This window comes from Aptenodytes forsteri, unplaced genomic scaffold (genome assembly GCF_000699145.1).
Source record: "Aptenodytes forsteri isolate BGI_AS27 unplaced genomic scaffold, ASM69914v1 Scaffold258, whole genome shotgun sequence".
NCBI classification, from domain to species: domain Eukaryota; kingdom Metazoa; phylum Chordata; class Aves; order Sphenisciformes; family Spheniscidae; genus Aptenodytes; species Aptenodytes forsteri.
Genome location: NW_008795250.1, coordinates 625,323 through 641,112, shown reverse-complemented (window position 1 = coordinate 641,112; position 15,790 = coordinate 625,323). Strand labels below are relative to the sequence as shown.

The window sequence follows — 15,790 nt, the reverse complement described above, 5'->3', positions numbered from 1 at the left end:
CTAGAGTGCCAAAATTGACTTTTGGTTTTTGCTTGCACTTTTTGTCATTAATCCTATGTGATGTAAAATGCCAGCATTGCTAGCGCTGAAACTGATTATAATATATGGGCCAAGGTCAAATAAAGACTGGCTGTATGTGATGGTATGTTCATCTTTTCAGATATGTATTTAGGTTTTCTTCAAATATTGGGGGGGCGGTCCTAGTCAACATTTTTTTTTTTTGCCTTAAACTTCTTTGCAGAGTGCAAATATGAGCAGCAGATGCAAAGTACTTTAATCTTCTATTACTATTGTCGTCTTATTACACAGGACAGTCTAGAGCAGCCATGATACCTCCGAAACAGCCGAGGCAACCAAAGGGAGCTTTGGATGATGCCATTGCCTTTGGAGGACTAGTAGACCAGGAGACAGTGAACAACTTACAGCCAACACCACCTCCACTGCCAAAGAAAACAATTTTGAGAGCTAACACAGAGCCGACTCCCAGAGATCTCCAGAAGCAGGCTCTGGAGAACAACCTGTGCATTGTGGCCAATCCCACCTATGACATTGACACCAACTGGGAAGCGAGCAGCGCCTGCTCTTCGGTCAGCCTGGAGCTCAAGGTACTGGACAATGAGTCAGGAGATTCCTTGGACAGGCCTACAGAAAAACTAAGGGCAACCACCTCAGCAACTAACAGTGTTTCCAGCCTAACCACTATCAGTATTAAGGACCGGTGTTCCAATAGCATGGAGTCTCTAACAGGGAGACGCATCTCGCAGACTAAGCAGGGCAAAGGTGTCCAGAAGCCGCAAAGGCAAGCACTTTATCGAGGAATTGAAAACCGAGAAGAGGTGGTAGGTAAAATCCGAAGCCTTCACACTGATTCACTGAAGAAGCTGGCACTTAAATGTGAAGACTTGTTCATGGCCGGACAAAAAGACCAGCTGCGATTCGGGGTGGACAGCTGGTCGGATTTCAGGCTAACCAGTGACAAGCCATGCTGCGAGGCAGGCGATGCAGTTTACTACCCAGCTTCTTATGCAAAAGATCCTCTCAACAATTATGCAGTCAAGGTAAGAGGGGCTTGAAAAAACGGTAACCCTAGACATTAGTAACAAAATGTAATAACAATAACCATAATCTGCAACACACCCAGTAGTGATAGGTCCTACAAATATAAGTGTGTGCTGCTTGCAGCAGCACTGTGTGAAAAGTAAGATTCCCAAGAATCAGGCTGTTTGTTCTATCAAGAACCATGTGTGGCATTGGTATCTGCTGTTTAAGTTTCATCTGTTTTTATTGCAGCTCCAAAATTATTAAAACAAAATCAATACAACTCAGTCTTTACCATGGTCATTGTTTAATGAAATATTGAAGAAAAAGTTGTATTTATTTTAACATGTGTCAGCAGTCTTTTGGAAACTTGCAATAACAAAATCCTTCGGTTCTTCTGCATGCAGATGATACTAAATTATCACTCTTAGAAAAGATTTCAGTTTTCCATGTTCAGAGCCATGTAATTTTAAACGTAAATTCTAGGCTAATATATCTTTATGTTCCCATACAAGGTCTTATATTTTCACCAGTGTTCATTACCAGCCTTTCAAAAGCTCTGTCTAGCCATCAGTGTTGCCTTGTAAGGTATACTAAAAAAAAAAAAAAAAAGTGGAACCTGTCAGTGTTAGTTTTGTGGCCTTTTACTAAACAAACAATTGATTTGTGTCTAGTTTTGTTCTTCAGCTAACACATAAAAGAAACAAGATTTACTAGATTTACTGCTAATATATTAATGAATAGTTGGCAGCTATCTCGCTAGATGTTGTTACTTTATGGACTTCTATATAGGTAGTCTTTTCTGAGCGCTGTATCTCTAAAGTTCTCAACGTTTATCTGGTAGGATGATAGTGAGAAAGACGGCTGAGACTCATAGCTCTGTCAGGCTTCCTGTGTGACCTTGAGTAAATCATTGAACTTCTGACTCTTTCTTGTTGAAACTGAGATAAAACATTTATTACCCAACACAGGTGTGTGAGGCCTAATCGATTATTCCTTATAGAGCATGTTGACATTCTCAGAAGGGTGGTGCTTTACGGGAACAAAATGTTGTTACCACTCCTGCATGATTGTTTACAAGAAAGATATAAAAAAATAAAAGGTAAGATTGGTGCAACTGATAATGTTCGTCTGAAACTTGAAAAGCATCTTTTTAAGGCAGATTTGTGGCCATAACCATTTATATTTCTTTAGTTATCAAGGACCTCTTTTTGAAAAGATGTGAAATGAAATATGGATGTCTGGTGGATGCCACGTCCAGTGGTACAAAACAGCCGAGAACCAGACCATGGTTCTCGGTATGTTCTGGTAATATATCTGGCAATCTACTCTGGTTGCAGAATCAACGGTCTGGCATTAATTAGTTTGGGGTTTTTTGGTTTTAATACAATGATGCAAAAATGGTTGCTTCTGGGACCCAAAGTGGTATTTTTCTATATAGGCAGGTTTGGGTTATTACTAATGTGATTCCTCTTTGCACAGTATGGATGTGCCCTTAAAATATTCCCTCACAGACAAGACTTATGTAGTTGTTTTCTTATCTACTGTCCTCCTAAATATGTTTCTCTTTTAGAAAGCCAGTGAGAAGAAAGAACAGCAATGTAGCATCGTCAAATATGTGCTATATTTTTTTTCTCTCATAATTCAGATGTCTTAAAAATAGTTCTCAGACTAACAAAATTTATTGCAGTGTAATAGGTGTGATGGTCTTGAGAGTGAGTGAAGTATCCACAAAATATCCTTGAACTGGAGGTCACCGTGAGCTGTTGTGCTGTTACAATGAGAGGAAAAGTTACTCTTGAAAATACCCTCCCTAGCACTTAATGTGATATAGGAAGATACTCTCACTACGCATGTTCTCTGATTTCTTTAAAAGCCAAGCAGGACGAGCATACGGGACTACTGCTGTCTTCATTTTCTCTTTCGCATATCTGAAGTATTATGTGTTCAGCTAAGTTGGGTTCTCTTCAGTTGTGTGTTTCTTTGGTGCATATTTTTATTACTGCATTCTCTATGCTAATATATTGAATTATGTAGCATTGGTTAAACTGTGGTTACTGGGTTGGGGTTTTTTCCCCCTAAAATCAGTTACAGTAAATTTCAACTTTGTCTTAACACTTGCCCCAAGTTGATCTTTGACTTATAAGTCATCAGTCCAGGATCAGATTTGTACAAAATCTCATAACAACAGATTGCTATTACATTAGGCAGAGATTTGGGGAATTTAGCTTTAACAACTATACCACTTTTGCTATCATGGGTATTTTTTGTGTGAGCCAAATTACATAATCATCTACCTCCAACAAATAAGCTATGTATTCCTGCCATTTTAAATCCCTTGTCCCCAAAACAGGATGGCAAAAATAGTGAGGTTAAAATGGTGTGCCTATTGACTCCAAAATACAGTCTTCCGGTTATTTTTTTATCAAGTCTTAGAAATACACTTTGAAAGTGTATATGGAGCCACATCTTTGGACAGTGGAAATTTATGTAGCTCTTTTGAGTTTTGTAGAACTACCCACGCAACACTGGCTAACAATTCAGACACTTCTTAAGTTCTATGATTTTAATATTAGATTTGAGAAAAAATGTGATAATGGGATTTTTTAATTATTATTCTCTTTGTAGAAAACAAGAGATTCACCCCCAAACGGTGTTAAGAGTTAATACGTAAGTCCAAAAAAAACCAAAAAGTTTTAATATTGTATCTCCAAAAGTAGAATTACAAAAGCACTGTTAAAAATTAAGCTTTAACCAATTGACTACTGTGGAATTAAATTTAGAAGAATGAACCTTTTGTGCAGATGAATGTACCAGTGCACCTTTACATTCTGGAGGTATCACCAGCAAGAGATGCTCTGATAAATTTGGTGGAGAACGAGCACAACTTGTTCTGTTGGTGTGGATATTAAAGGAAACATTGTTTATAGGGGTGTGTTGTTTCAAAGCATTGTATTATGCTTTTTGCTTCACTCTCACCTAATTTGCTAGTAAACATCCTGTGCAAAAAAGTTGCAGGAAGCCATGTGGAAATTATTTTGACTGAACCATTATAAATAAAAACAGTAAATAAGTTGTGATCAGAAAACTGCTTTTCCAAATGGAAAAAATAGAAGTTCCCTTACAAGAAAGGTTTCCATAAAATTCCAGTCCCTGAGGTATTTTTCCTTCACTAAGTGCAGTACCATTTTCTAAGTAGTTGGTAGATCTGGGACAATATGGATAAACATTCCCCTGAAACCACAGTCTTATCAGTAATTCCAAATATGTAGTGGAAAAGTAAAAGCAGCAGAGAGCACCAGCTTTTTGTCCAAAGTGGATTGGACAAATTCAATTCTTAGTATCCCTACACAGACTGAATAAGGCAGTGATATGACAGGGATCTTTTTTATTTTAAAAAAAAAAAAAAAAGATTACTCAGAATGAATAATTCTGAGTAAAACAAGATAATTACTGTGCCAGTGACGTAAACTACTTCCACTTTAGTATTAAACTCTCAAGGAAATTACTGTACAATATCATAGACAGACACGTAGAAATCATGATTCAGAGTCCACACGAAACAATACAGACATAAAAAACCAGCAGGGTTATGGCCTGCAGCATATGTGTTCTGGCCACGGGCACGTGTTGCAATGCAGTTCAGGTAGGATAACAGGAATTGTAAAGGTGCAAACAGCTCAAAAGGAGCAGTTAAAATTTATTGCTTTGATTGTTACAGGGCAGCAGAAGTTCTTCTGGTAAAACCTTAGGATTTCTGCTAAGGTTCCTGTCCCAAGTATAAAATAGAGCAATGCAGAAGTAAATAGTATCGGGCTGAATTTGGCTGACAGTTTCCTAGTTGCAGCTGACAATTATTTTTGAGTTATGTTTAGTTTGTCACAGTGTGCTAAGGTGTTTTTTTGGTAATTCAGTTTCCTAGTGGAGCTTCTTGGCAGAAGTGTTATTAAAGGTCATCCCAGAACTTCATGCTTCAGATAAAAGTAAAGCTATGGACGTTAAACTTTTAGCCCATTCCAAGTTCAGTCACAGCAGCGTAGAATTCTGTATTTTGGCACATCGTTAAAAAGTCAGAGCTCTATTCCAAGGCCAGATCAAGAAAATGAGGTCAATCAGAGATCAAACTGGCCTCCTTGGAAAACAAGGTTGTGCCAAGAGCAAGCTATCAATTTGGGATTAGCAAGCTTTCATTCTACACAGAATTTCATTTGCAGTTGTCCCTCTGTGCAATACAATAAAATAGCACAGATGGTGCAGTCTTTGTGATCTTCTGTGTTTCTCATTTTCAGCACTTGTAAATTCATTTCCCACAATATTCATCGTACTTTAAGTTCACTGATGCCCTGTAAAATGCATAGGACAGAGTGGAAATGAGATTCCCTGCTGGTAAAGTGGAAGTCAGTTGATGGCACAGTAGGCTACTGGACTCATAAAAGAAAAATAAAAGCTAATGCAGAACAGTTTTTTAGAAGCTCTGAAAAATTAAAATCTTGGGGGGGGAGGAGGGGGGAAATTGGAATGGCAGGTTGTAAAGAAACCTGTCCTGTCCCTATAAACGTGACAGACATTTAGTTCATATGGATGCACTAAAGAAAAGATATGTGATGACAGTGCATTCCAATGAAAAGGAAGGTGGAAACTTTCCATTCCTTCCTTACTTGTATCTCTCCTTTTTTCTCATTGCATTCTGGCATCATATGCAAGGGCTTTTTTACCAACATTGCTTCATCTTTTGAACAACCAGCTCTATCAGCTTTAGAAATAAGGCTTGCCAAGCCCTTACCAACACCTTTCTTTCCGCTATTATCACATCTTCATAGCTTCATAGCTCAGCTGATTGTATTTCATTAAAGCAAATGGTAAATGACTATTGATCCTACTTCCTGTTGGTGTTTTAGTTAAAGTATTTTCACCTTTTTCTTTTCTTGTGCCCAAAAATAGGAATTCAACATACTATATATGTAAAAGGCAACAGGATTTCCATATTTTTTTAGAGTAGATGACTGGAACAGACAAAAGCTTTAAAAATCATGCAAAGAAAACTGGGCCATTGTTTACTCACGGTTTTGACATAGCATTAACTGTCACAATCAGAAGAGAATCTCTGTATCCACTCCTTTAGCAATTCATCACAAGCAGTCTAAAATACTTGCTAATGAGCCCATCAAATTTCACAATTTGTTCCCTAAATCTTTTCAAATGTAAATATAGACTTTGGTTGCATAACTTACTGTAACTCAAACCATTTTGAAAATTTTAAATCTTGGTCATTCAGATGATAGTTTTAGGTGATAGTGGAGTTACTCCAATATAAAATGCTAGGGTGAGCATTATTACCCATTAATAGTATTAAACACTAGCATTCACTACTCTGTTGCAAAATGGTAATATAAAATACATTTCTGAGTAGAAGCTGCAACTCAGAAAATGATAAAATAGTACAAGAAGTTTGTCAGTAAATAAAATTTACATTGTATAAACTGTCTTCGAACAGATCAATAGGAAAACTTAGTTTGTCTCCACTGCTTTCAGTACATTTTCCCCATTCTAATAAAGGTATTGGTAAATCAGAATCTGAACTCTACAGTCTAAAACCCCAGGACTTATCTAGACTCATGCAGCTGTATTTCACAGCAAAAGTCTGAAGAGTAGCCAGACACTTACAGGAACATCGGGTTACTGCAGGTCTGTCTTTTAGAAACTGTTTTATGAGTTCAGACAGGTGTCCGATTTGTTCTCATACTCCAGTTTTTGGGTGCTGCTTCTAGACAGCCTAGCTTTCCATTCCCCTTGTCAATTACAAAGTATCTAGTGTACAAATTTTAGTGTTTGTATAGTCAGCAATTTAATCAGCCTTAAATAACCCAGCTGCCTCTTCCACTTCTCACTTCATGTTGTTTGTAAACAAAAAGCAAGAAGCAGAAAATACATCTCTAATCAGATCTCAGCTCTCTTGTCTTTGTAGATATTGCATGCATGTTCATGTACCCATATACTTCCCTGTATTAAACAAGAGAAGTAAAAGTGTCCAAAAGCCATCACTATTGGGCATTTGTGGGATTAGATACTATTTTTTTTCTTTACTGGTTATCTTCTTTAACAGCAGAATAAGGAGGGAAAAACTGTTTTCATGAATGCAGTCATTTTAGTATTGACTTTAATCATAATACTATTTAGACTTTAACTTCTGTTTTATTGATATAAAGAGAGGAGTCTGAAACAAAAACTCGTATTTAAGAAGTGACATTGGGGAAAGTTTCGCTCTGCTGTGGATTCAGACTTTAGCGTGGACACTGCTCTGAAGGTTTTCATGAACCACAGTAATAATGTGACTTGTTCGCCCTGGGAAGTGTTACAAGGATCATTATATATAAAGCTCTATTCTGCTTGATGCTGGAGAGGTCTTAACTGGGATACTGTATTCATTATGGGGTACCACTCTTCAGAAAGATGTAATAAATGGGGAGAATCCAGAAAAGAGCAACAAGAATCAGAGGGTTAGGAATAAAGATAGGAGGAATGAGGGCTGGTTATTTTCGAAAAGAAAACAATGAAGAGGGGAAAAGTTACATTTTCCTGCCTTATTCTGCTGTTAAAGAAGATAACCAGTAAAGAAAAAAAAAAATCTAATCCCACAAATGCCCAATAGTGATGGCTTTTGGTATTCCCCAAATTGAGAAGTATTAATTGTTTTAAGAGCAAATAGTCTGTGGATTATATATTCCTAATAGAATATCACTTTTAGCTGGCAGGTGGCACTAGAAATCCTCTGTGGGTAACACAAAATATAGTACAATAGCTAAGGGCGAGTGCTTTTTGCACTTTTCTTATCAGCAAGTAAGCTTGACCTTAAAATTAAACTCTTTCAGAATGAGCTCATATTTTGGATTAGGTCAGTTAAGTATTTTTAAAAACTAAAGGCTGGATAACAACACACTGAACCTTTTCTGCAGTTGGAATTGATTATCCCCATGGTTGGCTGTACAAGAGAAAGGCCATGGACGTGAAGGGCATTGAAGACAAAACTATTCTCGTTTTCCTTAATAGCTGTTCTCCCAATCAGATTTGATACATGCTGGTAGGGTCTATACAACGCTTTTCTACTTCTGTCTGTGCAGTATTAAGTATTTAATAAATCTGGGGGACTTCAGTCTCCAAGACAATCAGCTGATATTTTTCTAATTTCATTTTCTAATTCAAAGGTTAATGCTGTATTTTTGCTATATTTGTTTAAACTTTTCTAACTCTTGAGAGAAGAGGGGGGGACTTTCCATTGATAACTCACTTCACCTCTAACAGTATAAAATACATTTGAAAAGATATTTGAAAAGCAGCAAGAGCCACTGTACAAAGAGAGTAATTATCAACACTTCCAGAAAATGATGACTTTCCTCTCTTAAATAAAATTGACTAGAAAATGCATTTTTCAGATTTGTTTTGTTTGTGCATGGCAGTTATAAACAGACAGTTTAAGCTATAGTGTACATAATACGTAGGGAAATTTAAATCCTTGTGAAGTATGGAAACATGCACATTATCAAAGACAGGAGGACAATCAAAATACTGTTACTACTTGTGTCTACTTTCATATCATTATCTGACAATGCACTTTTCTGATCAACAAGCAGAAAAGACTAAATCTCCCATTAAACTATATGTTTCTTAACCACATAAGCACATAAAAGATGAAAACTTTTTTCTTTTTTCTTTTTCTTCTTTCTTCTCTTCTCTCTTTTTTCTTCTCTCTTTTTTCTTCTCTTTCCTCCTCCCTCCTCCTCCCTCCTTCCTCTTTCTTCTTTTCTTTTTTTTTTTTTCTTTAAGTTTATAACTTACCCTACGTAAGTTCCTGACAAGGGGAAAAATGAGAAACAGGGAGAAAAGTCACCTTACTGCTTATATTTAGGGCTAGTATGAGATCTGGGCTCCTTGGTTGTTGTGACTGTGTAGAACTAGTGCTGACTTCTACTAACGTTTGTTATCTGGCCTTCTTTGGCTTTCAGAGATGTGCTAAGGGAAGCTGCAACTTCGTCTGAAGAGAGATGTCTTCCTATTTTTTCTTCCTCTGAGCTTTGCAGTTAAGACCCGTTGGTGCATTATACCAACTAAATACTTAGCCTCTAACCTTGTAAAGATTAAAACATACACTTAACCTTACACGTTTTGAACGATCTCACTGAAGTCAGTAGAACTAAGGTTAATACGCAAAGGTCAACATGCCTGAGTCTTTGTAGGGCTGTAATTTTAATCAGTAAATGCCTTAGAACAGAGGCCCTAATAGAGGTTGTCCAGTGGCTGTTGTAAGGGGATTGGAGCTGCCAGCTGTTATGGCAGTGCAAACAATTAATAAGGATAATTATTATGGTGATAATATATCAACAAGATATTTCTGGACAGAAATTAAATACAGCTGTATATGGCAAAATAAAAACATAAACTTAGGATCTTGACAAATGATTGAAAGCAATTAAGATACCATGTTTAATGAGTTTCTGTTCATCACCTGAGCGACAGCAAATATGCTTGCCAACGGCCCCTGCCATGCACACATACACCCCTCACTGTAGACATGATGTGTTAGCATGACACAGCTGCAGCTAATAGATTTCAGTTCCCAATTACAGTGGGCAAGGAGCATGCATCCAGTCACTTAACTCAGTTGGCAGGTGGTAACTTGGTATGCCATTCTAACTCAGTCATGTGCAATCGTTTGATCATATCCTCAAATATTCTATGCATGTTTCCTTGTATCTCCTATTGCTATTGATTATTTTTATCTTGTTCAAGCGTCACACAAAGCTGACAGAAGAACACAAAATAAAATTATATGGATAAGCAAGTAACTGTAAAGTAAGCTTCACTGTGAATTTACCATATATCAGCTGCTATTCTGACTAAAAGCACAACCTGCCTTAACTGTATTTTCCGTTGAATAATATATGTACAGGGAGAGCTGCCTACACATACTGGTCTGCATTTGCTTACTATCCAATGGAAACATTTCATGTGCCTTAAGATACTCTGCCAAGGTCAGTTCAGTAAAAACTTTTTCAGTGCTTGTGTTTAGGGCTAGACTGTGGATACCCATCAACAAGGTACATATTAAAAAAAAAAAAAAAGGATATAGAATTTACAAATTTAAGAGTTACGTTATGTCTGTTCTGTTTATTTTCTTCCCCCAGATTTGTAAGAGCAAAGCTAAGGAATCCCAGCAGTACTATCACAGCCTATCTATCCGGCAGAGTCTGGCTATCAACTTTAACATCCAACAGGACTGTGGCCATTTCCTTGCTGAAGTGCCAGTTCGCCTCCTTCCATGGGAGGACGCCGATGCACCAGAGGTGGAAGAAGAAGAAGAGCAGGAAGAAGAGGATAAAGAGCCTGAGCAAAAGAACAGAGACACTCCTTCCAATACAGAGGCTTTACAGAAAGACAGCTCAAGCAACCAGGGGACCATCAGCAAGCCACGCAGCCGTGTTGTGGTCATCACACGGGAGGTCCCGTACTTAACAGTGGCCGACTTTGTGCGAGAATCTGCACCCCGCCATGCAAAAAGCCCAGATTTATATGAGAGGCAGGTCTGTCTACTCCTTTTACAGCTGTGTTTGGGTCTGGAGCACCTGAAACCCTATCATATCACACACTGTGATCTGCGGTTAGAGAACCTGCTGCTGGTTCATTCCAGACCAGGAGGCAGCCCTCTGAGCTCTGAGTCCATGGAACCCAGTCCCAACACTGCTTGCCCAGCCAGATTAATAGTGAGCAATTTCTCCCAGGCCAAGCAGAAGAGTCATATGGTAGATCCTGAGGTCCTACGGGATCAGTCCCGCCTAGCTCCAGAAATCATCACTGCAACACAGTACAAAAAGTGTGATGAGTTCCAGACTGGCATCCTCATCTACGAAATGCTGCACTTACCCAATCCCTTTGATGAGAATCCAGAGCTGAAGGAGAAGGAGTATACTCGTGCTGATCTCCCCAAGATTCCTTGCCGTTCCCTCTACTCTCAAGGGCTTCAACAACTTGCCAGCTGCCTGCTGAATCCCAACCCTTCAGAGAGGATCCTGATATCAGAAGCCAAGGGAATCCTTCAGTGTTTGCTTTGGGGTCCACGTGAGGACTTGTTCCATGCTCTAAGTACATCTTCCACCCCCTCACGGAGAGATGCTGTACTTCAGAACTGGCTGGATATCAAAAGGACGCTGCTGATGATCAAGTTTGCAGAGAAGTCCTTGGACAGGGACTGTGGAGTTATTCTGGAAGACTGGCTTTGTTGTCAATATCTGGCTTTTGCCACTATAGACTCACTTCATCGCATTGTGAGAATCATGCAGCAGCACTAGTTTGTAGAGCCTGTTGCTTTTCATGAAGCACCCCCCCACCTCCACCCCAGCCCTCACTCCAGCCAGCCCTAGGGCTCACACTTTGTACAAGTGTTAAAAAATAGCCTAGATATCAAAGCCAGCAACTCTGAGCAAATAGGTTCTAATTGGAGAAATTGCATCCTGTACCCAATACGACAGAAACTTTACTTTTTTGCCAGGCCTGTTAGGGATTGATTATATATACATGACTGCATTTGGATCAGACAGTATGTAACTTGATTAATATCTGGCTGAAAAGGAGAGCAAACTTCGATACCACTATTTCTACCACTGCAGTAAACAAATTGCCCTCCTCTTCTGGGTAGTTTCTGTCATTTCCGTATGTAGCATTGGTTAGTGAATAGCAGTGACCATAAGCAGAAATGGATTAGTTGTAAATGTGAGACGAATGATCCACTGTGCCACAAAACACTAATTTGCTTCCATTCCACATACCATGCAAAATTTTCTCTCAGCTTAGTCCCCCACAAGTGGGCTGGACTCCTCTTCCCTTTGGTCTCAACCAAACAGATTCTGATCTTTCTCTTACACTTTACACCTTCTTTTTTTCCTCCCGAGATGTGGTTATCCTGCTCACTGCGGCAAGTGTCAGTGGGCAGTAAGCATCTATGTTCAGTCTTCTTCCCTCCTTCTCTGCCTCTGACTCACTGCCTACCCATATCCTTTCTAACCACGGATCCATGATTTCAACAATGCTGCTTTAATCAGACCGTTATCCTCAGCTTAAGACCTCTGCATTAAAAAGCAGAATATGCACACTTTGTCTATCCCCTTTCCTACATGACATTCACCAGTCTGGACTGTTGATGTACTGTAGCTATAACCATGTTTATACAAGAACAATACAACACATGGTGGGCAATTGAAATTCCCCTTCCATCACAAAAGGCGCTAAAGCCTGACTTGAAATGGATAGGACGTACATAACCTTCTCTGACAATCACTGCTATGAATCGGGGATGAAAATAACAGCCACTTCTCCTGTTTTATGTTGGTTTGCTCTTGTCACTTGTGCCATATTGCAAAGTGGGACTGAAATTGGCTCTGCTGGTATGTTGGCAGGAGATAGAAATGTTTAGAGCTTGTCTGTGTGTAGCTAACAGACCACATGGAGACACTTTTACTGCAGACACAGTTCTCTGAAGGGTAAAAACAAGGGGGCAAAAACACTGTTGTTTAATTATTGAGGGAGCTGTTAAGTTTGGCAGCCACAACTAACAGTATCGTGATCCATTTTTCCCACAGTGGTGTTTGGCTGCATATTTCTTGTCTGTTGTAACTAGTGTTTTCTAATGTTGCTATAGACAACACCCTAAAAGTGGAATGTTGTCAGAATAGCTCGAAGAGCATTGCAGACAGAGTTTTGGACTACAGCAGGAATTAGTGAGGATTAGAGAGACAGAATTTTTAAAAACTCAACCTGAAGGAGCTTTTCACTTTGAGGCCATTGCTGACTTCCTTCCCTGACCTAACGGCCATTTCCTATGGAACGTCTGCAGTTTTACAGGTGGTGTCTTTGCTCAGTATTGCTAGGCTCTGAATTGTTTCCTGAATCACTCTGAAGAATTGATCTGGATGCAGGGGAAAAAGTGATACCGAATATTCTGACTGGGTGATGGAAAGCAGACAGCCCTAGTTATGAGCCTGTGCTTCTCTCCTATGGATCTATGTGCAATTCTTGTATGTATTTTTTAAAGCTGTACATTACAGTGTTCACTTTACACATCAGCCTCTACCTGATGCTAGATCTGCAGCCCCTTCCTTTAGTTTCCTGGCACATAAATGCACAGATATCCATGTGTTCTTTTTATGGATTGATGTTTCATTTTAATTGTTAAAACTGTGAGGAATCAATTCACTTCAGCCTTTAAACAAATAGCCACTTTATACAGCATATGCATGCTTGGACCAGATGCATGGAAACTGAACAAACAGCCCTGCAGGCTTGAAGTCAGCAAAACTAGCTCTGGATCCACACCGTATATTTGGAGGGGTTGAAATGTCTATATTATTCTTCTCTGGCATCTATCAGAGCTAAGCTGAATAGTGTGTGGAAGCCTACATCGATTGTGCCGTAGTATACAGGCTGTCTTTGTGACCTTTCTACAGATTTTTTTTTTAAACTTCTGATTATTATTCTTTTGTTTGATTCACCTGTATCAGTGAAGGATCAGGCAAGGATAAGGATAATATATTTTAATGTGATATATATTTTTTTCTTTCTCTTTTTGGAAAAAAGGTTAGTATGGTGGCATTGAGGCAGAAAAAGAGGACAATGCATTAAAAGCCCAAGTGCAATGTATGTAGTTGAGGTACTTCCACTACATCGGGAAAGAAAGTTTCTACACTACTGCTGAGCAGCTCGTAGAAGAACCTTTACACTCACACATGTTGAGCACAGCCCTGCTTTATCCGGACACAGGAGGCCAATGCTCTCATAGCTTAAATACACTGAGCATGACAAGTCACTCGCATACTATCTGCTAGCTATTAGTCACAATGTGTTGAGCTACGAGTAGGGCTTCTTGTTCTCTGTGGTCTGGTTTTGTGTTTGTTTCATAGTGCGTGTGCGCACATAACTTCTCACCTAACTCATATAGGCTGTACGAGCAATTCTTGGAGCACTTGCCATTGCAGCGGGCTTATTCCTTGAAGCCGGTAGGTGTTTCCGTGTTTATGGACACATGTTCTCAGTGTCACTTTCATGTCAACATGCACGTGCAAAGTTGAATTTTGAATGTTTTACAACCATATGTATTTAATGCAGCTGGTCCGAAGCCTTTGTATCTCTAGCTATCTAATTTCAGTTTGTATCTTTTGTGATGAACCAATACTCATTTTAGCTCTGCAGTATAATCAAGCATGGATAGATGTTCACTACCAATCTCTTTCTTGTACAGCACTGGGTAAACTTTAGCAATTTGTAATGTTGTGTGTTTGGTTTTTTTCTTTAAAAAAGAAAGAATGGTCAAAGTAGTCGAACACAATCTGGCCTGAGCTATTCCTTGGGGAGCTTTAGGCTGACTTTGCAGATATGCCCGTAACTGATGATTGTAACTGTGTTTGTGGTGGTTCTCCATCCTGGCAACAGATTGTGCCACATAAATATCCGAGAATGTATGCGTTAAACTGATTGTAAACAAATCCTAAGAATGCTACAGCATAATTGCTAAGCAAAAGGAAAAAAACCCGCTTTGTTTGTAACTGGGATCCTGTGTATGACAGGAACAAAACCCCTGGCTGTGCATGTTATAACTTACCTGAATATGTGCACAGATCTTGAATTTTTTTTTTAGCAATGTCGCACTTTCAGTTGAGCTCAAGAAATAGGAAGAGCTGCAAATCTAAGATAACAGTATTGACTGTAAATATATATTTTTCTATTAATAAAAGCTGTCATTCAAATATTTTTAACATGAACTGTAAAGCTTTTTCCAGTGGAAACTAATTTCTGGAAAAATCAAATGCTTGTTTGAAGAATTATGACGAGTGGTTTCTGATCCTATTAGAGCCATTAAAAACCTCTCTACTGTTACAGAGAGAGCACAGTGATTGGATTCACAATGTTTAGTGCCTTGTCAAAAAACTAAAATGTAGCTGGTCAGTTGGTGGAAATCTTATTCTTTTCATAACAGCCCTAGAAATAATACTGCCCACATTAAGACGTTACAAAATTAAATGCTGTACTTTGTATGACACTGAGTTGATCTATTCAATGAGATTTGTTTTTGGAGATTATGTGAATGAGTTCCTTTAAGTTGCTTGTAGTACAGCATAAACCTTAAGTAAGAAAATTGTGGGCTTTCAAATTTGGCATCCACACAGGGAGAATAATAGTGGGTAACAAGTCAATTGGTCTAGACTGATCACAGCATCAAAAGAAGCCTATTGCTTTGACAATCTACTGCAGACACTCAGCTTTTAGGAGGTTAGGAATCCAATTAGTCTGGAAGAAGCGGTGAAGGTAAGATGCGCTGCTCCTGCTGTAAGTAGTGGATGTGCTGCACACCATACTCTGTGGTGTGGAATGCAAACCTCTGTTAAAACAGGAGTTCTAAAAAGAAAAATAAATACTCCTGAGATGTTATAGAAAATAGTTTTGGTTTGTATTTCTTAAATGGGAATTACTTATTCACTAATTATCTTTCAAATCTCAGAACTGATCCACTCAATATGCATAACCAAGTGAATATAAAGAGAATCTACTAGTAAAAACTTGCCTACAAATTTTCAGGAATGAGGGAATCCAGAATTTTATTCTGGAGCCTCTGGAATGTCCAAATATAGAAGCCTGGTCTCACTTCAATATTCAGACATGATGAAATCAATAACTCAAGCTAGGATATCATGTTGCTGGCCCACAGACAAGA

The 15,790-nt window shown here is 38.7% G+C and overlaps 1 protein-coding gene across 3 annotated transcripts in view; it reads left to right on the top strand.

Annotated features, from left to right (window-relative positions):
* The window catches only part of PEAK1 (pseudopodium enriched atypical kinase 1), a 72,166-nt gene extending 56,675 nt beyond the window's left edge, over positions 1–15,491 (top strand). For all 3 annotated transcript variants that reach the window (XM_009278836.2, XM_009278837.2, XM_009278835.2), the window contains 2 exons: positions 310–1,058; positions 10,218–15,491. In XM_009278836.2, coding sequence (XP_009277111.1) covers positions 310–1,058; positions 10,218–11,378 — 1,910 coding nt within the window. In that variant the 3' untranslated portion in view covers positions 11,379–15,491. The remainder of the gene's footprint in view (positions 1–309; positions 1,059–10,217) is intronic.
* The last annotated feature ends 299 nt before the right edge of the window (positions 15,492–15,790 follow it).